This window comes from Scomber japonicus, chromosome 8, assembly GCF_027409825.1.
Source record: "Scomber japonicus isolate fScoJap1 chromosome 8, fScoJap1.pri, whole genome shotgun sequence".
NCBI lineage: Eukaryota > Metazoa > Chordata > Actinopteri > Scombriformes > Scombridae > Scomber > Scomber japonicus.
In genome coordinates this window covers 30,182,502-30,207,501 of record NC_070585.1, presented here as the reverse complement: position 1 = coordinate 30,207,501, position 25,000 = coordinate 30,182,502, and the positions used below count along the sequence as shown (strand labels likewise).

Below are 25,000 nucleotides of genomic sequence, written 5' to 3'. Positions count from 1 at the left end.
AGTCTAGAAGCCGTTTAGTACATGCTACTTCCAGTAACAGACAGAATCGGTGCCTATTTACATGCAGAAACACACACACACATAATGCAGAGCTAAGCACACACACACACGCACAAACACACACTCACACACACGCACACACAAACACACATATGCAGACGTGCACACATAAGACTAGAAGCCGTTTAGTGCATGCTACTTCCAGAAACAGACAGAAGTGTGTGCTTCCTTATGTGCAGAAACACACACAAATACACAAACACACACATTCTGCAGAGCCAAGTACATCACACACACACACACACACACACACACACACACACACACACACACACACACACACACACAGTGAGATAGGGGCCCGGCTGAATAATTTCAATCTTCTTATCAGATGGAAAATATGGACAGCACTTAAAACCTCTGAAGTGTATCACGGCTATAAATCAAGTCCAGCCGCATCGACTCTCCTCTTCCTCCTCCTCCTCCTCCTCCTCCTCCTCCTCTTCCTCTTCCTCCTCCTCCTCCTCCTCCTCCTCATGCTGTCATTTTCTCCTTCCCTCTTTCCTCCTGTCTTCTCATATCTTCCTCTCCACCTCATCCCTCTCTCCTCCTCTCGCTCAACACTCTCCTAACCTCTCTCCTGTTTCCTCTCCTCCTCTCCTCCTCTCCCAGTTCCCCCAGTCTTTTAAGGTATGAGTCTAATTGATGAGGCTGCCTTCCATTGATCGTCTTTGATTAAATGGATCGTCGGCCATCTTGCTTTTTGGTTCTCTTGTGGTTTATTATGAGACCTGGCGCTCTCATTACATTACAGGGAGAGACAGAGAGACATTTGTTACTGTTGCTGCTGCACTGCAGTGTAAATAAAGCCACTGCAGCGTGTGTTAATTTAATTATCTCTGTTGCAGGCTTTTTCTTTACTAACTATGTCTTGGGCAGAAAATGACACCTTTTGAATGTGTTACTGTATTTTCTGTAGAATAGTTATATTAACATTTTTAAGCTTTAACTTTTCTCTTAATTAAAAATATAAAGCATGGCCTTAACCCTTACAAACTGTTCATATTCAGGCATTTCACAGTACCCATTCCTTCCTTCCGGAAAGGGAAAGGGAGGAAGAAGGTAGGAAAGGAGGGAAGGAAAGGAGGGAGGAAAGGAGAGATAGGGAGGGAGGAAGGAAGGGAGGAAAGGAAAGGAAGGAAGGAAGGAAGGAAAGAAGGAAGGAAGGAAGTAAGGAAGGAGGAAGGAAAGGAAAGATAGGGAGGAAGGAAGGGAAGAAAGGAAGGGAGGAAAGAAGAAGGAAAGGAAAGATAGGGAGGAAGAAAGGGAGGAAAGGAAGGGAGGAAGGAGGAAAGAGAGGAAGGAAGGGAAGAAAGAGGAAGGAAAGGAGAGATAGGGAAGGAGGAAGGAAGGGAGGAGGGGAAAGAAGGAAGGGAGGAAGGAACAGTCAAAGCAGATGGGGTCAATTTGACCCAGAAGGACGACACAAAGGTTAATAACAGTCAAACCAGACCTGGGAGGACGGGAAGGTTAACACGTGAACATTAAACTACCTTATGTTTTGATATTTCTATCCAAACCAGTTCAGCACAAATATCAGATATCCATCCTCTAAACACATTATGAATGAGAACAGTGAGAAGAACAGGAAATGTGAGGCAGTAGCTGTTAAAGTCTCCGTCTGTTTGATTGACAGGTGAAAGCTGAGAGATGAAGTACAGAAAAGCAGCAGAGTGTCAAACACCAAACATTTTATAGTTCACTCTTGTTGATTTTTAAACTACAAGACACATTATGGGATATGGAAGCATATTGTAGTAAAGCAGGGAGCAAAGGTTTAAAGGGCAGGAGGAGGTGAAGTTCTTTGCTCTCTTCCTCCTAACCCCTTCCATTCTTCTTCTGTCACGGCATCAAGCTGCAAGCGGAAACATTCAGTTACTTTCTCTTCACAGCCACACAAGAACTCACGCTGCTGCTGGAAGCCACAGATCAGACTTTATACTGCAGCAACACAGTGTGTGTGTGCTTTAACCCTCCTGTCGCCCTCCCGGGTCAAATTGACCCCGTCTCTTTTGACTGTTCCTTCCTTCTTTCCTTCCTTCCTCCCTCTTTCTTTAATTTTTCCTTCGTTTTTCCCCTCCTTCTATACTCCTTTCCTCACTTCCTTCCATCCTTCCTTGCTTCTTTCCTTCCTTCCTCCCTCCCTCCCTCCTTACTCCTTTCCTTCCTCCCTCCCTCCTTACTCCTTTCCTTCCTTTCTTCCTCCCTCCCTCCTTACTCCTTCCCTTCCTCCCTCCCTCCTTACTCCTTTACTTCCTTCCTTCCTTCCTCCCTCCTTACTCCTTTCCTTCCTTCCTCCCTTCCCTCTGTCCTTCCTTCCTCTCTCCTTACTCCTTTCCTTCCTTCCTCCCTTCCCTTCCCTCTGTCCTTCCTTCCTCTCTCCTTACTCCTTTCCTTCCTTCCTCCCTTTCCTTCCCGCCTTCCTTCCTCCCTCCCTTCCTCCATCCTCCCTTCCTTCTTTCCTTCCTCCCTCCTTTCCTTCCTTCCTTCCCTCCTTCCTTCCCACCTTCCTTCTTCCTCCCTTCCTTCCTCCCTCCTTTCCTTCCTTCTTCCTCCTTCCCGCCTTCCTTCCTCCCTCCCTTCCTCCATCCTTCCCTCCTTCCTTCCCACCTTCCTTCTTCCTCCCTTCCTTCCTTGACTGGAGCACAACAGGAGGGTTGAGATACTAAGTTAAACACCAGGAAAGCTTAAAATTACCAAATTCTCCAGAAAGAGTCAAATATCCTTCAAAATAAAAGTTCAAAAGCAATCACTCAACAATCCTGGAGAGACACATGAGATGTTTGTATGGCTATTATCATGCAGGTATAATGAATGTATAATCATGTTATCTCTTTAAAGGATAGTTTCACAATTTTCCTAATCATCTATTTTCTAGTTTGTTCCCCAAATTATATGCATGTAGCAGATTTACTGATTCTTCTCTCACACCTTGTTTTGCTTGCTTCTCACTTTTATGACAGACGTATTCTGTCAACATATTCTCCTGAAATAATCCTATTTGTCTATAATCCTGTGAATATACAGCAACACCAGCCATCAGTGCACCTGCGCTAACCCACTGAAGAGAGAACCTGAAGTAAAATGACACTCAGAGTCATTCAGTGGAAATGTAACATTTAAAGAAAATGTGTACTGATAACAATTGTGCATTATATTTTCATATGCTTTTTTTTAGTGACTATAGATCTGTGAAAAATATGCGAAAAATTTAAAATAGAACAAAGTTTAAGCACAAATTTAAAACCCAAAGAAATCAGATACAACAGATTAAACACATTTAAAAGCCAGAGAATGAACCTTTAGTTGCATCTTAATGATCTCATGATGAATGATTCCTATGTCTGTTTGAATCTTAGTTTAACTCCTCTAGTGTTCAGCTGACACAATAAACCTTTTCAATCCTCATATATATTTAACCTCATTTACAGACTGTTAAATGAGGTTAAAATATATAACCTCCCTCCTTCCTTTTCCCTTTCTTTCCTTCCTCCCTCCCTTCCTTCTTTCCTACCTTCCTCCCTTCCTCTTTTCATTTCTCCCTCCCTCCCTCCATCCTTCCCTCCTTCCTCCTTCCTTTCTTTCCTTCTTCCTTCTTTCCTCCCTCACTCCCTTCCTCCCTCTTTTCCTTCCTTCTTCCTTCTTTCCTACCTTCCTCCCTCCTTTTCTTCCTTCTTCCTTCTTTCCTCCCTCCCTCCCTTCCTCCTTTCCTCCCTCCCCTTCCTTCCTCCTTTCCTTCCTTCCTTCTTCCTTCCTCCTTTCCTTCCTTCTTCCTCCCTTCCTTCCTTCCTTCCTCCCTCCTTCCCTCCTTTCTTCCTCCTTCCTTTCCTTCCTTCTTCCTCCTTTCCTCCCTCCCTCCCTTCCTCCTTTCCTCCCTTCCTCCGTCCTCTTTTCCTTTATCCCCCCCTCTTTCCTTCTTTCCTCCCTCCCCTTCCTTTCTTCCTTTCCTTCCTTCCCTCCTTCCTTCCTCCTTCTTTTCCTTCCTTCTTCCTCCCTCATTTTCTTCCTTCTTCCTCCCTTCCCTTCCTTCCTTCCTCCCTCCCTAATGTCTGTTGAGTTCAGTGACTCAGTGAGTATAATAAAGACTTTAGTGTCATTGTTTTCTCTGTTTTAACTTCCTATACGATCCTCTGACAGTAGAAATCCCAAAAACACCATCTGTGTCTGCCTTCAAATATGCAACATGTTTGCCTTCATTTGATATTCAGTAAGCTCCAGCGTATGTGTGTGTGTGTGTGTGTGTGTGTGTGTGTGTGTGTGTGTGTGTGTGTGTGTGTGTGTGTGTGTGTGTGTGTGTGTGTGTGTGTGTGTGTGTGTGTGTGTGTGTCTCTCTCGCTCCTCTCGTGATTTACACTTTGGGCTCTGAGTGTGAAACGCTTGACGACAGATGACATTTTGACTCTTAAGCTGTCAACTTCACCTTCAGTCTCTTTTCTCTTCTGCTACTCATCCTCCTTTTCACTGCCAGTCTAACATCTCCGCCCCTTCTGTCTCTCACTTTTCTTCGTCGCCACCCCCCCCCCCCCCAGACGTCGCTCCGGATCATTCTTTTTCATTTTTAGATTGCCTCTTCATCTCCAGGTGGTTTTTTTTGAATGTGTCAGTGTTTGGATAATGTGTCCTTTCAGATGAAGATAATGGGGGGGAATTCAGAAACACTGTTGGCTGCTAATGGATCTGCTTCGCCTCAGGCAGTAAACTGATGAAAGAATATTTTGCTTTTAAGTAGAGTTTAAACATCACCTGGCACATTATTTTATTTTATTTTATTTTTTCCTGGAACCCAGTGATACTGAGAATAATTGGCCCGTGAATGTGTTTGAAGCTGTAAGTGTTACGAGCGTTCCCATGATACCATAATAATGACCTTTCAATGGAGGGAAATACAGAACATCACAATAGATTTAAAATGCAATAGATACAATCCTGAGTAGTAGTAATAGTTTTATACTGTTTTGTTACATTTTACCTTTTTGCATTTATAAATCTTTAAGTGAGAATTAATAGTTAACCTTCATGTCGTCCTCCCAGGTCAAATTGACCCTGTCTGTTTTTACTGTTCCTTCTTTCCTCCCTTCCTTCCTTCTGTCCTTCCTTCCTCCCTCTCTCCTTTTCTCTTTCTTTCCTTCCTCCCTCCTTCCTTCTTTCCTTCCCTCCTTCCTTACTTCCTCCCTTTCCTTCCTCCCTCCTTCTCTCTTTCCTCCCCCTACCTTCATCCCTTCCTTCTTTCCTCTGTCCTTCTTTCCTTCCTCCCTTCTCCTTTCTTCCTTCCTTCTGTCCTCTCTCCCTCCTTCTTTCCTTCCAGCCTTCTTCTCTCCCTTCCTCTTTTCCTTTCTCCCTCCTATCTTCCTTCCTTTCTTCCTCCCTCCCTCCCTTCCTTCTTCCTTCCTCCCTTCTTTCCTCCCTCCTTTCCTTCCTTGACTCAAGGACATGACAGTTAACTGAACATATTTCAGATTTTAGACCATTTAGATAAAAAAGGACATTTGTAGATGTGAGCTCTAAATGTTCTGTCTATAAAATATCAGCAGATTAATTGATTGTTTCAACTGAATATGTGCATGAGATTTAATCATATGAAAATTGATGCCTCCAGATTGTTATATAAGACCATTTTTACTCTGTTTCCGGGCAGATTTCATTCACATAAGTGTCATCCAGGAGTAAATTCATGACACTCTGCAGAGCTTCAAGAGAATACAGTTAATATTAATATTAATACAGATGCTTATGATGTGTCATCAGATCAGCATCATGTTAAATGTTAGATTTCATGCTTAAATTAATAAAGTAAAGTGGTTTATATCTTAATTTGAAGGCAGTTAAGAGGAAGAGACTCCAATTATGTCCAATGCTAACCCGCCACAATAAAAGCTGTGCATGGCAGCTGGTTACAGTAAATAAAAGATGCTGCTCTGTCAGTAAAGACGTGTTTCAGGTCTGTGATGAGACACAAACTCCTGCATGCAAAGTCTGACTCTGTATACATTCACCCTGACCTCCAACGCCATTACTCTCCGCCTCGCTACATAGAGGACACACTACTCTCCGCTTTGGCATTGAACGTTGGCACAAGGTGTAAATCGTGCGGTGTAGAAATGTCCAATATGGACGTAACTCCTGGGGATGGGCTGCCAGAGGACAGAATTTATAGTTAACAGATACAAGACTGCAGTGCGGAAAAGAAGAAAATGTGAGAGAAAAAAGTGTTGAAAAGTTAGATTATGGATAGAAAACTTTACATTTCAGCCTTTAGAGTAGACACCAACCTCTTCTTCTTCATAAACCTTGTAGCAGTCCTTGGATTGAAAGAATAGAGAGTCCTGACTGATGGTTTTCTTTTATTAAATCCACCAAATAGCAGCAACTTGAATTCATTGAGTCCTTATACCACACCGTAAAAACTCACTGTGCTCTCCAAGGAATGCAAACCTGAGATATGTGTCCTTTCTTCTGTCATTAAACTTTCAAACTGGCAAATGCGATCTTCCCTTCAATCATTAACTTGTGAACTGACCGCAGGACCGATTTCAATGGTACAGGATATAGGATTTCCGGTCAATTCGCACATACAGATCATATAAAAACAAAATTCGGAATATTTAACCCTCCTGTTGTCTTCGAGTCAAGAAAGGAAGGGAGGAAGGGAGGAAGAAGGAACGAAGGGAGGGAGGAAAGGTTAGGGTTAGGGTTAGGGAAGGAAGGGAGGGAGGAAGAAGAAAGGAAGCAAGGAAGGAAGGAAGGATGGAAGGGAGGGAGGGAGGGAGGAAGGAAGGAAGGATGGAAGGGAGGGAGGAAGAAAGAAGGAAAGGAGGGAGGAAGAGGAAGAAGGAAGGGAGGGAGGAAGGAAGGATGAAGGGAGGAAGGAAGGGAGGGAGGGAGGAAAGGTTAGGGTCAGGGTTAGGGAAGGAAGGGAGGGAGGAAGAAGGAAGGAAGGGAGGGAGGAAGGAAGGAAGGATGGAAGGGAGGGAGGGAGGGAGGGAGGGAGGGAGGGAGAAAGGAAAAGAGGAAGAGAGGAAGGAAAGAAGGACAGAGGAAAGAAGGAAGTTAATGAGAGAGAAGGAGGAAGGAAGGAAGGAAGGAAGGAAGGAAGGAAGGAAGGAAGGAAGGAAGGAAGGAAGGAAGGAAGGAAGGAAGAAAGAAAGGAAGGGGAGAAATGAAAGAGAGGGAGGAAGGAAGGACAGAAGGAAGGAAGAAAGGGGCATGGAGGAAGGAAAGAAGGAAGGGAGGAAGGAAACAGTCAAAACAGACGGGTCAATTTGACTCGGGAAGACGACAGGAAGGTTAAGATGTTACAAAAAATAAATGAGACATTCTGCTCATAACTTTATTACGTTATTATCAAAAATATCAAACCAGCACAAGAACAGATCTCAGTATGGTTCTTTACAAACCTGATTTCTAATTAATAAAATTGTCTTCTTTCTTCCTCCTCCTTTTCATTTACTCCCCTTTCCTCCTCCAGGTAAATTCACCTGTATCGAGGCTCGTTTCCACCTGGAGCGTCAGATGGGCTACTACCTGATCCAGATGTACATCCCGTCGCTGCTCATCGTCATCCTGTCCTGGGTTTCCTTCTGGATCAACATGGACGCCGCGCCGGCCCGGGTGGGTCTGGGCATCACCACTGTGCTGACCATGACCACGCAGAGCTCCGGTTCAAGAGCCTCCTTGCCCAAGGTGAGGACAAATCAAACGCACCTTTCAGTATAAGCAAGTAATAAGCAGAGTTATGTCTAGAGAAAAATAGACGACAGAGAGGAATTAAAAGAAAAAATGATATAAAAAGAGAGGAGGGATAGAAAAATGTCGTTCTCACTGATAAATGTATATTTAAGTGGAGGGTAAAGGGTCAAAAAGAAGCAGGCAGAAGGAGGGATGAGAGAGTAAAATGATGGAGAAGAGAAGAATGAAAAAGAGAGATAACACAGGAAGTTCAAGGAGACAAAGATGAGAAAAATGACTTACTAAAATAAAACGAAATAAATCTTTTTCCTGTGAGAGATTTTCAGATTAAGAAGAGAGGGGGGAGGGTTGCGTGAGCTAGTAGGATTGTATAATTATGTCCAGGGAAACTGTAATCCTCAACACACGCACACACACGCACGCACACACACACACACACACACACCCACACACACACACACACACACACACTCGCTCCGTGTTTGTTGACATTAGGTGCTTCATGCGCTCTAAAAATTGAACAAGTGAACCGTGATTCCTCTGCAGTTCAGCTGTCACAATAATGATCACACAGCACAGCTGAGCTTAGGTGGGCATACTGCTCTCACACACACACACACACACACACACACACATATCTCTGAATGTGTGTGTGTGTGATTGATAGCATACATACACACACACACACATACATATACAGACTGTGTCAAGCGAGGCCACATGAAGGCGGAGATGAGGAAAGTGGCTGTCATTAGAACAAGCTGTTAATATTAGCTTATAGATTATATAGATAGACAGAAACGTTGATGTTAGGCTCATTGGACACCAGCTGTCATCATGACTCAACACGTCAACTCTGACACACAGTTTTGTCATATTGAGGTTTTAACCCTCCTGTTGTCCTCGAGTCAAGGAAGGAAGAGAGGAAGAAAGAAGGAAAGGAAAGGAGGGAGGGAGGATGGGAGGGAGGGAAAAAGAAGGGAGGGAGGGAGGAAGGATGGAAGGGCTCTCTGAAACATTAATTAAGGTTTAATCACATTTATTGATCAGTCAGATCGACTATTGATGCTTTCTAAACACATCTGTTGTTCAAAAGTTGGTATCACACCTTTTATGAGGGGAACAAGCTGCGAGGGTGTAGAATATGAACAGTATGTAAGGGTTAAACAATCAGTATATTCAAAGCTGTTATAATCTTTACTTTGCATTACTTTACATTGTTAATCGTATTTAAAATGGATCACTTGACTACTTGGAAAGTGTCGACTTACAGTGATAAACCCAAACTCTGCAGGTCTCTTCAGCTCTGCAGAGACTCTCAGCATCTGTCAGCTCACAGTTTTTAGTTTCATGGTCCACAGTTTCACCATTTAGTTTGACTCTCACCAGTCTCATCACCACTGTTCCCAGCAGCTGTTTCCAGCCAACAAGCTCTGATAAACTCTCTGTCACTACTCACCCAGCAACAAACAGCACACAGACTGAGACGGATAGCTGGAACATCTTGCAGCTAACAGCTAGCAGCAGTCGGTGGACACCAAACGAGATAATATGAGAATAAAAAATGGACTCACATTTGCTGGCTGGTCAGAGACATGACTAAAAATGAATGATAATGATGTTGTGTGTCTGCTGGAGGTGTGAGAAGGCTAACAGCTTAGCCACATGAACTCTAAAAAGGTGATAATATGTCAGTGTTGAGGTTACAGCTTCTTGCCCTCAAGTGGTCAGAACAAAATATACTAACATATCCAAGAGTTTTTTTTACAATTTCTAATGTAAAAAACCTTATATTAATATTTTAGGTATATTACTAATTTCAGTTTAACTATGCAACATACATATATGCATGTTTCACTTTAAATCTGTGCAATAGCAATAGTAACTCAGGTACATTATTATCATTCAACACCAATGTATATTACTACTTAATGTTACTATTATTTTACTATATTTTTTACTACTATTATTGTTATTGCCGAAAATAAACCTCATGAAGAGAGAAAATGATTCTGTTTCATTTTCAACACATTAACCCTTTCATGCACTTTTTTTTCATTTCTCTTTAGGCATGAAAAAAAAAAAATTTTCTTTCACCAAATGATAAAATACTACATTATAATAACAACGACCAAAAACATTACTGCAGGTGTGTGTGATGGCTGAAAGTGTAACTATGCCATCAAAATCCTTTCATACGTAAGAAAACAGCTTTTGAATAGCTGTCCACTGCGGTGAACACTATGTGTGAAAGGGTTAAGGAAGGAAGGAAGGAAGGACAGGACAGGACAGGACAGGAGGAAGGAAGGGAGGAAAGGAAAGAAGGAAGGGAGGAAAAGAGGAAGGAAGTAAGGAAGTAAGGAGAGAAGGAAAGGAAGGAAGGAAGGGAGTAAGGAGGGAGGGAGGGAGGAAGGAAGGACAGGACAGAAGGAAGGAAGGAAGGACAGGAGGGAGGAAAGAAGGGGGGAAGGAAGGGAGGAAAGGAGGAAGGAAGTGAGGAAAGAAAGAGGGAAGGAGGGGAAGAACGAAGGAAACCATAAAGAAAGAGGGAGGAAGGAAGGAAAGAACAGTTAAAAGAGATGGGTTCAATTTGACCCGGGAGGACGACAGAAGGGTTAAATATGTCTACTATTAGTTTTGCTTGTGTGTAAAATGTTGTTATAAGAACAGTCTCACTCTGTATCAACATGTTAGTATGACATTTAAAAGATGCACAAGTTATTATCAATATCACACTGTGGCATGTAAGTTTTTAAAAGAGTATAACAAGCTTTATTTGGGGTAAATAAAACACTAAAACTGGGTCAGAACAGAACAAGCTTTAGTTTTGAGGGGATTTCTTGATTTCATAAACCCAGTAATGTGTTTGTGCTTTAATAACCTACTTTACGTACATTAGTGATTCTTAGTGTAAATATCAGCCGGTTATTTGCTCATTTTTACCAAATAGTGAACCAGTCAGCTGATCGGTAGTCCAATCTCTGGCTGGCTGCGGCTCTATGTTTTAACATTGTCCTGTGAAGCATGAGTGCAGTAACGCCACCTCAGCTGCAGCTCTGCAGCTCTGCAGGCCGCCGCTGGTCACTTTGACTGTCACAAGCTTTCAGTCTCAGTCTGGACCAAGCCGAGCACGGAGGAAACGGCCTGGACTGGCCTGGACCAACTGTAGCAGGGTTTGTTTTAGCTCTGCTCGCCCCCAACGCCAGACCATAAATCTGTTTATCAGGAAAGAGCTATAGGTTAACCCTCCTGTTGTCCTCAGGTCAAGGAAGGAAGCAAGGAAGGAAGGAAGGAAGGAAGGATGGACAGGAAGGACAGGAGGGAGGAAAGAAGGGGGGAAGGAAGGGAGGAAAGGAGGAAGGAAGTAAGGAAGGAAGGAAGGACAGACGGACAGGACAGGACAGGACAGGACAGGAGGGAGGAAAGGAAAGGAAGGGAGGAAAAGAGGAAGGAAGTAATGAGAGAAGGAAAGGAAGGGAGTAAGGAGGGAGGGAGGAAAAGAGGGAGCAAGGAAGGAAGGAAGGAAGGAAGGAGAGAAGGAAGGGAGGAAGGAAGGATGGAAGGAAGGACAGGAGGGAGGAAAGAAGGGAGGAAAGGAGGAAGGAAGTAATTAGTGAAGGAAAGGAAGGAAGGAATTGAGTAAGGAGTGAGGAAAAGAGGAGGGAAAGGAAGGAAGGAAGCGAGGAATGGAGGTGGGAAGGAAGTGAGGAAAGACAGAGGGAAGGAGGGGAAGAACGAAGGAAAAATTAAAGAAAGGGAGGAAGGAAGGAAAGAAGGAAGAGTTAAAAGAGATGGGGTCAATTTGACCTGGGAGGACGACAGGGGGGTTAAATTAAACACTATTTTTATAGACAGTAGCTCTGAGCTTTTGACAACACAGCAGTTTTCAAACACAGTGTTTAGTTTTTGGCTCTTCTGCCACACTTTCAACTTTTAAGATATTTTAAAATTTAAATGCTCATTAATATCAAATATTAGAAGTATGTAACCAGTAAAATGAATAACAACCATATTCCAGTTTATTTCTGATTTTAAACAATGCCATAGAAAGTTATAAACCTTTAAATTGGCAGTAAAGTAAAACAAAGACACCAGGAAATAAACTGTTTAGAGTCATGATGTCACACTCACTCCACCTTCCTCTGCTTCATTTACTTCACTTACTGCTTTACTTTCCCACAAAGCCTTTCAACCATCACAGAGCACGATGCTATTTCTACTCAATGCTGAAGTTTGTTTTGTTTTTTCCAGTTTCTATTGGTTTCACATAGTTAAACACAGACCAGGAATAACTTAATGTGATGAGTTCTTTTGCAGTTTGAGAGCAGAAATTGGACTGCATCCTCATTTTTTATGCATTTTGAAACCAATTTTTATAAAGAAGCTAAAATAATAGAGGTGTAAAAGAAGATGAAGCTCTTTTTTGGATGCAAAAGCTGGGAGGAAGGAAGGAGGGAGGGAGGACGGACAGAAGGAAGGAAGAAAGGGGGGAGGGAGGAAGGAAGGAAGGAAGGAAGGAAGGAAGGAAGGAAGTAAAGGAGTAAGGAGGGAGGGATGGAGGAAAAGAGAAAGGAAGGAAGGAGAGAAGGAAGGGATGAAGGAAAGGAGGAGGTGAGGAAGGAAGGAAGGAAGGATGGACAGAAGGAGGGAGGAAGGAGGGAAGGAAGAAAGCAAGGAAAGAAGGAACAGTCAATTTGACCCGGGAGGACGACAGGAGGGTTAAACATCTCTTACAAAGAAACAATCATATCATTGACTTCCTGTTTAAACCTCATCATATATTTAACATCTAAATTGGTGTAATTAAAGAATCTGCTTTGTGTTTTCTTCCTCTGCTCGTGTCTCTCTGCCTGGATGACCGTGAAACCGAGTGAACCAGTTGACCGTTTAGGCTTCAGCAGCTCTCAGAAGCTCTCGCTGGGGGGGGGGTTGTTGGGGGGGGGGGTAGAAATCAGTCAGTCGGGCATTCAAAGATAAATGTTTTCATAAGCATCAGACTCTGAGCAAACAAGCACAACTCACAAGAAGGCCCGGCTTTGTGTGTGTGTGTGTGTGTGTGTGTGTGTGTGTGTGTGTGTGTGTGTGTGTGTGTGTGTGTGTGTGTGTGTGTGTGTGTGTGTGTGTGTGTGAAAGTGATCTAAAGTCACAGTTTAATTGGATTTTAAATGGCTGATTGTAGGTTTTCTCTCCCTGTGACAGAATAGAGACCCCCCCCCCACACCCCACCCCTCTCTCTCAGGCTGCACGGTGTAATTGCGTGCAGGGATGGAGAGTTGTAATGACAGGCCAGGGTGAATGCACTTGAATAATGGTACTTGGCGGGCAGATAGCAATCAGACAATGATCCAACCAGACTTCATTTAGCCCTTATTATCTGGACAGTCCTCAGCCTGTCCATCTTTGCTTCACACCGACGTCTTTGTATGTAGAAGCTGCTGACATGCAGCCGGCTTTGTCTGCAAATTTTATCTCGTTCTGTGGCTGATTGTCCACATGGTTGTCTCTTTAACTTAATAATATACAAATATAACATCTTAAAAAAACTGGGATTTAAGTTCTGAGTAACCAGGGAAACACAGTTACACCGGGTCGTTTTCTCTGTGCAGCTCCGCCACAACAACAAGGGTTACATTCAAGAGCATTTCAGCAGAAGATCTCAAAGATGGAGAGGAAGTGTTTTATGTACTTTTCCTTCTCAGTTTTTCACTTCAAATCTGGATTAAAACCTGTAAGAATCTCCAGGTTTCCCCTCTAAATCAAGGAAGGAAGGAAGGAAGGAAGGAAGGAATGAAGGAGGGAGGAAAGAAGGGGAAAGGAAGGGAGGAAAGAGTAGTGTTTACAACTTTGTCAATCAACGTTAAATCACTTTTAACTACATTAACCTGTACAAAAGGTGCTTTATAAATTAAAGTTTGATTGATTTGATTGAGTGATAGTGTTGCAGATTGTAACAAACCCTATACTTTAGCTGGTGTAGCTTTGAGTTCTTTATTATCACCTAAATAAGTGCTTTTCTACACTGGTTACACCTACATATATAACCATTTACTGCTCAATATATACAGTAAAATGGAAAATGTGAAGTCAGATGCACAGAGATACTTTATTACACTTAAATGCACTTTGCAAGTGAAACATGCAAGAGTTGATTTTACTATAATTTAGCCTAAAATAAGGGTTATTGTATTTGTAATATTTATATTTTAGATGTTCTACAGTGGTTGCTATGCACTTATTCATTTCCTGCTCTATTCCTAAGTGAACTTCATAGTCCAATACTTGTCCCATACTTTACTTCTTTCTCTTTCAATAAGCACTTCAATATATATGAATATACAGTAATATGTGAAGTCAGGTGCACAGGTGTTTTATGCATTATTACACTTTATGGCTGTATCACACTTGAAATGAAAAATTCAAGAGATGCTCTATCGTACTGAAACACTACAACATCAAGTGGATCTTCATATGTTCTGTGATGTTGTATACAGGTTTTACTTTAATTAAGCCTAAAAATTGGACATTATGTGGGTTTTAAATGGATTTATAAATATCTATAATTATTTATTAACCTTTATTTCTGCAGGGAGGGACAATTGAGAGCATTTTCTTTTCTCCAAGGCTGCCCTGAATACAGAATATACAGACAATACAAAAAAATAATTATAATGTATTAATCAAAGTAACAAACAACATGATTTACAACAGATATAAAAAGACATTCAAAGACATCATCATCATTAATAGGAAACACATAAATTCCCACTGAAGTGTCGGAAGTATATTTTTGACAAATCTTTCTCTTAAACTAGTAATTCACACATCAAATTTTAATTACTAATTATTACACTTGATATAATTATTTAACCTCACATGTCCATACTGTTTAATTTTTTAATTTGTTCCCTTTGATTACAAAGTTTTTCTGTCAAGTTGCTAAATTAAAATTCATTTCCTCCTTGACTTCTCAGCCCTCATGTGTGTACTATATATTTATATATTTATGCTATATATTTAATAATGTATATGAGTGTGAAGGGTTGGAGGGGGAGGGGGGGGGGGCTGCAAATTCCCAGAATTGTTAAAATAACCTGTCATGATGAATATTTCAGTAGTACCTGTCTTATCTCCTGGAGATGCCATACATTTAATCCTGTTGTCATTTTTGGTTACGCTGTCCAGAGCCTCCCGTTATACTTCTTGAGTTTCTTCCACGGGGGGTTACATTTGAGAGAAGAAAACACACCTTAAAAACTTTTCTTTTAGCCAAAAATATAATAACTTTTCCACATGTGACCCACAATATATAAAAAATACAAACATTTCTGACTTTTCCTCTAACACCACTCTGAGTTCAAAATGTTGGTTAGTGCTTGGCAGTCAAAGTTAGCTCCTCCTCCCCAGATCAATGAGAGAGAGAGAGAGAGAGAGAGAGAGAGAGAGAGAGAGAGAGAGAGAGAGAGAGAGAGAGAGAGAGAACCTGTGGTCGAGCAAGCTAACAAATGAATGAAGAGAGTGAGTGGTGTAGGTAACAAAGCTTTGAATCACATGAATAAAAAATGTTATCTGTTCCTTCTTTCCTCCCTTCCTTCCTTCCATCTGTCCTTCCTCCCTCCCTTGTTCTCTTTTTCTTTCCTTCCTCTCTCTTTCCTCTATTCCTTCTTTCCTTCCTCCATCCCCCTTTCTTCCTTCCTTCCTTCTTTCCTTCCTTCTTCCTCCCTTTCATCCTTCCTTCCTCCCTTCCTTTCTCCCTCCCTTTCATCCTTCCTTCTTCCTCCCTTCCTTCCTTGACTCGAGGACAACAGGAGGGTTAATCTCCAATTCATCAAAGACTGATGAATGATGTGTGGTTCAGAAATGATGCATAGAGACTAATAATAATAATGAGGAGGTATTGTGAACTGTATGTAAGAGTAAAGGTATAAATCACTTAATTTGAAGAATAAGATTCCAACTACTTGCTCATCTTAAGCGGCAATCATCCCAGACTTTATATGAAACTTTAAGAAGCTTCTTGTATTTTTCCTCCTCACAGTCCTTCTTCAAACATCATGGATTTTGGGAGACAACACATCTGCTCATCTAATGCTTCCCTACTTCTCTCCTCCTCTCTCCTGCAGGTGTCCTACGTAAAAGCCATCGACATCTGGATGGCTGTATGTCTGCTGTTTGTGTTCTCGGCCCTGCTTGAGTACGCTGCCGTCAACTTCATCGCCCGCCAACACAAGGAGCTGCTGCGCTTCAGACGGAGGCGACGACACATGAAGGTGAATACTTGCATCACATCTGGAAAACAATCAGATACATACTTTCACATCTGCATTAGTCTTTCCACCCATTCTGTCTTTTTTTGGGTGAGACATCAGGTGAAGTGAAGAGTTATAAATGAGAAAAATGAGAAAACACCTGATGACACAGAATGAAACCAGCTGCCTTTACTTTTTAAAGAGTGAAACATGACTGATAGATTTGTAGATTTGAGTCATTTAGATGTTAAACTTGAATAATAACTCATTTTTGTCTCATAACTCTTCATTTTTCCTGATCCCTTGATCTCCCATATCTTCCATTTACATTTTCTCCTGTAGCTGTTGAAGAGTTCAATAAGTAAGGATGTAAAAGGCTCATTTTTATGAGACAGTAGCTTCATACAGAGGGTGTTTTGGAGGAAAAGTTAAAAGCATTAATGTTCCCAAACCAGACAAGCTCAGTTTTCCAAGGTGAAACACAAACAGTCAAATATTTGTTTGGTTCAAACATGAGCGTCAACATCAGTCACACTCACAGTCTCCACACAGCCAAACAGAAGAGAAACAAATACTGTGTCAACCGAAATTGTTGGGGTTTTTTCTTAAGAGGGGGGGATGATTAGCAGCGCTTTTATTGTGAAAATCTCTAATCCTCCACCGCCAAGCTTTTAACAGAATCAAACAATTTAAGTTGTTGTGGTTGTCAGGATGACGGCTGGCACTGAAAACACCAAAATGCTGTTTGGATAAAAATCCCTCCTCTCCTCTCTCTCTCTTCTCTTCTCCTCTCCCCGCCTCTCCTCTCCTCTCCTCTCTTCTACTCTCCTCCTCTCTCTCTCCTCTCCTCTCTTCTCTTCTCTTCTCTTCTCTTCCTCTCCTCTCCTCTCCTCTCTCTCTCCTCTCCTCTCCTCTCCTCCTCCCCTCTCTTCTCTTCTCTTCTCTTCTCTTCTCTTCTCTTCTCTTCTCTTCTCTTCCTCTTCTCTTCTCTTCTCTTCTCTTCTCTTCTCTCCTCTCCCCTCCTCTCTCCTCTCCTCTCCTCTCCTCTCCTCTCCTCTCCTCTCCTCTCCTCTCCTCTCTTCTACTCTCCTCCTCTCTCTCTCCTCTCCTCTCTTCTCTTCTCTTCTCTTCTCCTCTCCTCTCCTCTCCTCTCCTCTCTCTCTCCTCTCCTCTCCTCTCCTCCTCCCCTCTCTTCTCTTCTCTTCTCTTCTCTTCTCTTCTCTTCTCTTCTCTTCTCTTCTCTTCTCTTCTCTTCTCTTCTCTTCTCTTCTCTTCTCTTCTCTTCTCTTCTCTCCTCTCCCCTCCTCTCTCCTCTCCTCTCCTCTCCTCTCCTCTCCTCTCCTCTCCTCTCCTCTCTCTCTCTCTTTCTCTCCTCTCCTCTCCTCTCCTCTCTCCTCCTCTCCTCCCCCTTTATCTCCTCTCCTCTCCTCTCCTTCCCCTTTATCTCCTCTCCTCCCCCTTTATCTCCTCTTCTCTTCTCTGTCCTCTCTCTCTCCTCCTCCTCTCCTCTCCTCTCCTCTCCTCTCCTCTCCTCTCCTCTCCTCTCCTCTCCTCTCCTCTCCTCTTCCTCTCCTCTTCCTCTCTCTCTCTCTCTCTCTCTCTCTCTGTCTCTCTCTCCTCCTCTCCTCTCCTCTCCTCTCTCCTCCATCCTCCGGCCTGTTGAAAAATTCAGCTGGTGTTTGATATTAGCTTTTGTGCGGCTCTCATCACCAGGCAGAAAAACACGGGGCATCAATGTTTCATGGGCGGAGCGTCGAGCATGATTAAAAGCTGAGCTGCAGAACAAACAGAGATGAGGCTCATAATGGATTCACAGTGTAGAAAGGAAAAAAAAACTTTTCCCTCGGCTCTGAAACTTTTGTTTGTGGAAATGCATCATTTACAGGAAACAGTGATGAGAGTGAAGCTGCTCTCTCTCTCTGTCTTCCTGTTTCAGTCACTACAGTTTGTCTCTTAGTTTTGTTCATTTTAAAATCAACATCAAATCACATGATCTTCTTCACCTGATGGAGTTTTCCCAGTTGTCATGGAAACATAGATGCTCAAACATTTCCCTGAAAACTTTAAGGACTTCTCGTCCATGTTGGCTTAAAAGTTTATGTTCAAAGTTCATCCCTGACCTTAGATCTAGATCATGTGATACTGTATGATTGAAAGCTACTAACCTTGTTATGATGAAAGTCTGGTGTTAAGAAGAACAGGAATGAACTTTGGTCCTTTAAAGTGTCCAAGTAAAATTCAAATGAGATGAAAATCATGTAATATAACCAAAAGTCTAGACAGGTGCTAAATGGACCTAATGGTGATATTGTTTTCTTAACTATATTTAAATGATTTTTAGTGAAACTTTGATGAATCAAGTGGCTCAAAATGTCTAATACATCTCTGATAATAACAGTATAGCACATAAATAGGTGTGTGTCTGTATTAACCTTTGTGTCGTCCTCCGGGTCAAATTGACCCATCTCTTTTGACTGTTCCTCCATTCCTCCCTTCCTTCTGTCTTTCTTTCCTCCTTCTTCCCTTCCTTCCTTCCTTCCTTCCCTCCCTCCTTCCTTCTTTCCTACCTCCCTCCTACCTTCTTTCCTCCCTCCTTTCCTTCCTTTCCATCCTTCTTCCTCCTTTCCTTCTTTCCCTCCTCCTTTCCTTCCTTCGTCCTCCCTTCCTTCTTCCTTTCCTTCCTCCTTTCCTTCCTCCATTCCTTCCTCCTTTCCTTCCTTCTTTCTCCCTTCCTTCCTCCTTTCCTTCCTTCTTTCTCCCGTCCTAACGTCCTTCCTTGACTCGAGGACAACAGGAGGGTTAAAAAAAAACATGCTTAAAATGATTAATTTAGTCCATATTGAATTTTAACACGATAAATACATTTTGACATTGCTGTGAAGTCAAGAGCCTTAAAACCACCTCACATATTTTTATATTAACCGTCTCCAAACCTTAAAAGATTGATTTTGATGAAATGAAGAAGAAGTGGAGTGCAGAAAATACGTCAATTTTATTTAATAACTTAAAGCAGCTTTGGATATATTTCCTTTTTTTTTTTTTTAAAGACAAAGCACAATCTCAGTTTTCCCTGGAGGAATGTTAAGATGTATCGCAGGCTTTGGTTGTTTGTTTTTTTTTTCTTCCCTCGGTTCTCTACTTTCTTTCTTTGTATTTTGTGTTTGAAGCATTTAATCAATCAATTCTATCTGTCCGGTTGGATTTATCAGTGGCTGGCTGCTGTATTGAATAAGGAGTAAAGCTGTCAGCCCTGCAGGGAATATTGAAGTGCTGTTTGAATGCGAAACTGGTGGTGGGTTAGTGTGCTTGCGTGGGTGAAGGGCATTAAAAAAAAAAAAGAAAAAATGCAAACACCCACAAGAAAACCAACAGTGAGCCTGCAGTGAAACAATCAGTACAAGTCCTCGATTTGTGACTGCGTGTGTGTGTGTGTGTGTGTGTGTGTGTGTGTGTGAGGGATTGCATACACTCAGCGAACATGCATGAGCGCCTTCACGAGTGCTGTCGTGCGGTTCGGTGTTGTAGGGCATGTGTTCTTGCCTGCCATGTCTGGAGCTGCTTGATTGAGTTTGACACGTTTTAGTGTGTGTGAACAACGTCCCCGAGTTTCTGTATTTATGAGGACCTTCGTGTGTATTCCCGCAAACGCCGGGAAGGTGACGGAGGTGACGAAGGTGCTGCGATGTGAGGGCAACTCGGGATTAGAGTTTGGGTGGAAGGATTGAGGTTGGAGTTAGAGCTTAAAGTTGGAGATTATTTTTGTTTTTTGATCATTTTCTTTTTTTCATTGATTAGTTAGGGAGGGAAGAAGGAAGGAAATGAGGAAGGAAGGGAGGAAGAAGAAGGGAAGGAGGAAGGAAGGGAGGAAGGAAAGGAAAGAAGGAAGTAGGTGGAAGGGAGGAAAGGAGGGAGGAAGGAAGGAAGAAGGAAGGAAAGGAGGGAGGGAGGAAAAGAGGAAGGAAGGACAGAGGAAAGAAGAAGGGGGAAGGTAGGGGAGGAAATAAAGAGAGAAGGAAGGAAGTAAATGAGGAAAGAGAGAGGAAGGAAAGAAAGAGAGAAGGAAAGGAAGGAAGTAAAGGAGGAAATAGAGAGGAAGGAAAGAAAGGGAGAAGGAAGGAAGAAGGAAGGAACAGTAAAAACAGACAGGGTCAGTTTGACCTGGAGGACAACAGGAGGTTAAATAAAATAATATAAAACAAATAAAAACTGTAAATCATCATAATTGAGAAGCTGGAACCAAAGAATAAAAGATCAGCTCATCACATCATGCAGCTGAGGTGACCAGCTGTCTCACCTGGGCCAGCAGCTTTATGTTTGGCTCAAAATCTCCGCTCGCTGGTGCTGCACCCTCACTGGGCGCTCTGTAGCACCACATTCATGAGCAGCGGCGGGCGTTGTGCTCGCTGGCTGCCAGCCCTCCACCAGCCACCAACGGGGGGCAGGTCACTCCAACAGCGCTGCAGACGTCAGGTTCGACTGAGGCCAATATCAGGTGTGTAGTAGAGCTGTGAACTTGACTTGAGGATAATGAAATATTCGTTCTTCATGTTGCCAGACTGGAAGGAAGTAAAAACGATCCATAATGATTCTCAAAATAGCGTCATCAGATGAAGTAACGCTCCTGTTGTCCTTGAGTCAAGGATGGAAAGGAGGGAGGAAGGAAGGAAGGAAGGAAGGAGGAAAAACAAAGGAAAGGAAGGAAGGAGGAAGGAAGGAGGAAGAACAAAGGAAAGGAAGGAAGGAGGAAGGAAGGGAGGAAGAAGGAAGGAGGAGGGTGGGAGGGAGGGAGGAAACAAGGAAGGAAGGAAATAAGGACAGAGGAAGGGAGGAAACAAGGAAGGAAGGAGGGAGAAAGGGAAAGAGGAGGGGAGGAAGGAAGGAAAGAAGGAAGGAAGGAGGAAGGAAAGAAGGAAGGAGGAGGGAGAAAGGAAAAGAGGAGGGGAGGAAGGAAGGAAGAAGGACAGAAGAAGGAAGGAAGAAGGAGGGAGGGAGGAAGGGAGGACAGAAGGAAGGGAGGAAATATATGTTCTTCATGTTGCCAGACTGAAACTTTCCTCCATATGTCACTTTTTAGTTTATGTCTCAAACAACGATGACAAATCATCCTCATCCACCTCTGGGAAAAAAAATGGAGCCTGCAATGATCAATTTCTCCTCTATTGTCAGAACGGAGCAGATGTTAGCTTGAACTTTATTACAGTGGTTGCTATGGGAAGAAAATTGGTTTGCAGCGTCAGTGTCAGTGTCGCTGTTAATCTGCATGAAGTTGAACTCTGCTCAACTTTAAGTCGTCGCTCTCGGCGCTGGCATCTCGCTGGCATGATGACGCTCCTCGCTGCTCGCTGCTCGCTGCTGCCAAGCCGTCTGAAGCTCTTCATCGCCAACTTTCATCGAAAGTGAGCGACTGCCAGCTGTTTTCATCTCTTGTGAATCTCTGGGTGTGAGTTTACAGTTAATGACACGAGGGGTAGTGCTGCTTCTTCTTCTCATGTTGGATTGAGGGCAGACTGGTAGCTGCAATGACTCACTATCGCCCCCTGAGATACAAAGTGGTATTACAACACAGGACAGACCAAGTAGATGATTTTTTTTTTTTTTATCTTAACCTTTAACCTCCTGCGACCCCTTCTTCCTCTCATGTTGGACTGAGGGCAGACTGGTAGCTGCAATGACTCACTATCGCCCCCTGAGGTACAAAGTGGTATTACAAGACACGACAGACCAGGGCTAGATGATTTTTTTTTTTATCTTAACCCTTAAACAGGTAACAGGAAATACAGAATCTTGAACACCTTGTTAGGAGCATGATTAGTTAAGGTGGTTGTTCAGTTGTATGTGTGTTGAATTGGTAGAATTAAAGCTTGTAGTAGGTCTATATTTTGATAGAAATGATCAAATAAGTTTATAAACTAGTATGTGTGATATTCATAATCAGGGAAAGCACTTCTCTTTATCAAGTAAAACATTTAATTGCTTACTATTATGACTATCTTTCATTATAGGGGCAGAAGAGGAGATACAACTCATGAAATCCAAATTATATTAAAAAATACTTGTGGAAATGTTCTATTATAAGCAAATGAAATGAAAAAGTAGTAACATTAAATTATGTTTTTTACATCTAATTTCCATTCCTGCCAGTTTACGGGTTAATTTATGCACAGAAGAGAAAAAATACATAATAAATGAAGAATATTGAGATTAGGAAAAGAGAGCAATAACTAACAATAGAGAAATGTGCAGGAGGGGCCAATAAAACCCATGAGGGCTTGTCATGTGACCTTCTTATTGTGAGACATTCAACATAAAAACTTATAAGTAAAGAAATACAGACAAATGCATACAACAGCTAAACAAAAACATAAAAATGTTATGTTATGTGAAGTTATTTCTGTTTTCTATCTCTAATTTTTAAACTAAAATTCTGGCCAAATCTTACATATTGCACCTTTAACCTCCTTTCAGTCTCAGTCAATAAAAACATAGTAGAGAGGAGGAGGAGTGAGGCAATCGAAATATATTAAATAAAAAATATATAAATCCTAAATCCCATTGTTGTAATCCCAAATCTCCTGAGCTGTGATGGTACAGTAGGTGGAGAGGTAGATTAGCGGTCCGGCTGCCGCTGCACTTTCAGGTGAATCAGACACAAACTCCAACTCCGCCTCACTCTCTCGCTCTTTTTACACGCCTCTCTCTCTCTCTCTCTCTATGTCTCTCGACCCTCTCTCACCCGAAGAGCAGGAGGACGAGAGAGAGAGAGAGAGAGAGAGAGAGAGAGAGGGATAGATACAGAGAGAGAGAGAGGACCGCAGGCTCAGCATTGACCCACATCTGGCACGTCAAACATTTTGCATATTTCCCTTTTTTTTCTTTTTTTTTTTTTTTCTTCTATTACACAGTTTTATTTCTGCTCATGTGGTGGAAGCAGGAAGCAGGAGGTGAATTTGGGCCATGAGTGTGTGATTGCGTAATTTGAGTTTTGTTAATGAAGGAGCTTCTGTGTGTGTGCGTGTGTGTGTGTGTGTGTGTGTTCAGCCGAGGTCAACATCTTTGAAGACTTATTGAAGGAATCCTCATCAATTTAGCACATATCACTTTTAAACAAACAGGTGATTTCAGTTTCTTATGTAACATGATTTTTTTTTTTTTTATATCATGTTCTGTAGCTGAAGATGAATTTAGGACAAAAGCTTGAGGATTTATTCTGTTCATTACATGCGTCCGACGCTGGAGGTGAATTTGGGTGACAGTTCAGACTATTTTTCACACTATGTTGATTTATTCATTAGAGGATAGAGGATTTTTTATATCCATAATGTAGCAGGTTTAGCAGGAAGGCAGATGTATGTTCAAACACACTTAAACAGTTACTTCTGCCTTTTCACACCGGAGCTACACATGTTAAAAAAAAATACATGTACTCATAACAATGTCAGGCAATTCTGCACAATGTAAAGTCAGAATCTATCAGTGGAAACAAAGGTGATTTCCTCCCTTTATGTACATTTATATAAATATATCAACCACTTATGATGATATTAGTAGAATTAATAATAGTAGTAACAAATAAATTAAATAGTTTTGGTGCCTTATTCATGCACTAACCTTATAATCTTTAAGTTTAGTTAACCTTTGTGTCGTCCTCATCGGGTCAAATTGACTTGACCCCGTCTGTTTTGACTGTTCCTTCCTTCCTCCCTCCCTGTCTCCCTCTTTCCTTTCTTTCTTCCTTCCTTCCTTCCTTCCTTCCTTCCTTCCTTCCTCCCTTCCTTACTTCTTCCTTCCTTCTTTCCTTCCTCCCTCCTTTCCTTCCTTCCTTCTTCCTCCTTCCTTCCTCCCTCCCGTCCTTCCTTCTTCCTTCCTTCTCCTGTCCTTCCTTCCTTCCTTCCTTCCTTCCTTCCTTCCTTCCCGCCTTCCTTTCCTACCTTCCTTCCTTGGCTCGAGGACAACAGGAGGGTTAATAGAAACTTGATATTTTATAATAAATCCAGTATTTTCATGCTAAGTACAATCCTCCAAACTAGAGAACATTAAATTCAAATCTAAATCTAAATTTAAGCTCTTCTAACTCAAAAAACATGAGATTGCAGTACTTTTATCAACCCAGATTAGTCTTTTTTTCAGACTGCAACATGGTCCAAATAATCTATAGAGGTGAAATCGGGGATCAAAACAAGTCAACAAAGCACCTGCTGCTGCTCAAAAATCTCAATCTCAACTTCTCTCATTTAACAGCTGGACAGTGGAGAAGACACGGTAAAACAAGAAGTAATTTTTAAGAATTGTACCTCATTTTCATTTAGTGACAGTTAATTAATTACAAGATAAATTAGATCATGACAACAAATCTGAATTTTGTAACTCATTAAAAAAAACAGCTGGTGTTGAAGCCGTCATTGGATGCTTCAGCTGGGTTTAAAATAACTCTGTGAGTGCTGATGTTGACTGAAAATGGCCCCATTCACCAGTCACAGTTGTCTCTATGATGAAAATTTACAAAGCAATCCACTGTAGAACTATGAGTGTGTGAGCTGTAGTGGGGAAGGGTTCATGCTAGAAACCCCTCTACATCATTGAAGCATCATTTCAGGCCCTCCAAAAAGATCCTGAGTATAGAAATAGTGGAAAACGGTTTAAAGCTCTAACTCCACAGTTCAGTACTACATAGTTCACTTCTCACATGTTTTCAGCTGTAATTTCAGTCATGAAAGGAAGGGAGGAAGAAGGAAAGGAGGGAGGAAGGAAGGAAGGGAGGGAGGAAGGGAGGCAGAAGGAAGGAAAGGAGGAAGGAAGGAGGAAGTGGGGAAAGAAAAGGAAAGGAGGGAGGAAGGAAAGGAAGGAGTGAAGGAAAGAAGGAAGAAGGAAGGAAGGAAGGGAGGAAGAAGGAAGGAAGAAGGAAGGAAAGGAGGGAGGAAGAAGGAAGGAAGAAGGAAGGAAGAGAGGGAGGAAGGGAGAAGGAAGGAAGGGAGAGAGAGAGAGAGAGAGAGAGGAGAGAGAGAGAGAGA

General features: G+C 42.2%; 1 protein-coding gene across 1 annotated transcript in view; it reads left to right on the top strand.

The window, feature by feature from the left end:
- The window catches only part of glra1 (glycine receptor, alpha 1), a 159,536-nt gene that overhangs the window by 118,405 nt on the left and 16,131 nt on the right, over positions 1 to 25,000 (top strand). Inside the window, exons 9-10 of the mRNA XM_053324163.1 lie at positions 7,526 to 7,740; positions 15,867 to 16,013. Of these exons, the coding sequence (XP_053180138.1) occupies positions 7,526 to 7,740; positions 15,867 to 16,013 (362 nt within the window). The remainder of the gene's footprint in view (positions 1 to 7,525; positions 7,741 to 15,866; positions 16,014 to 25,000) is intronic.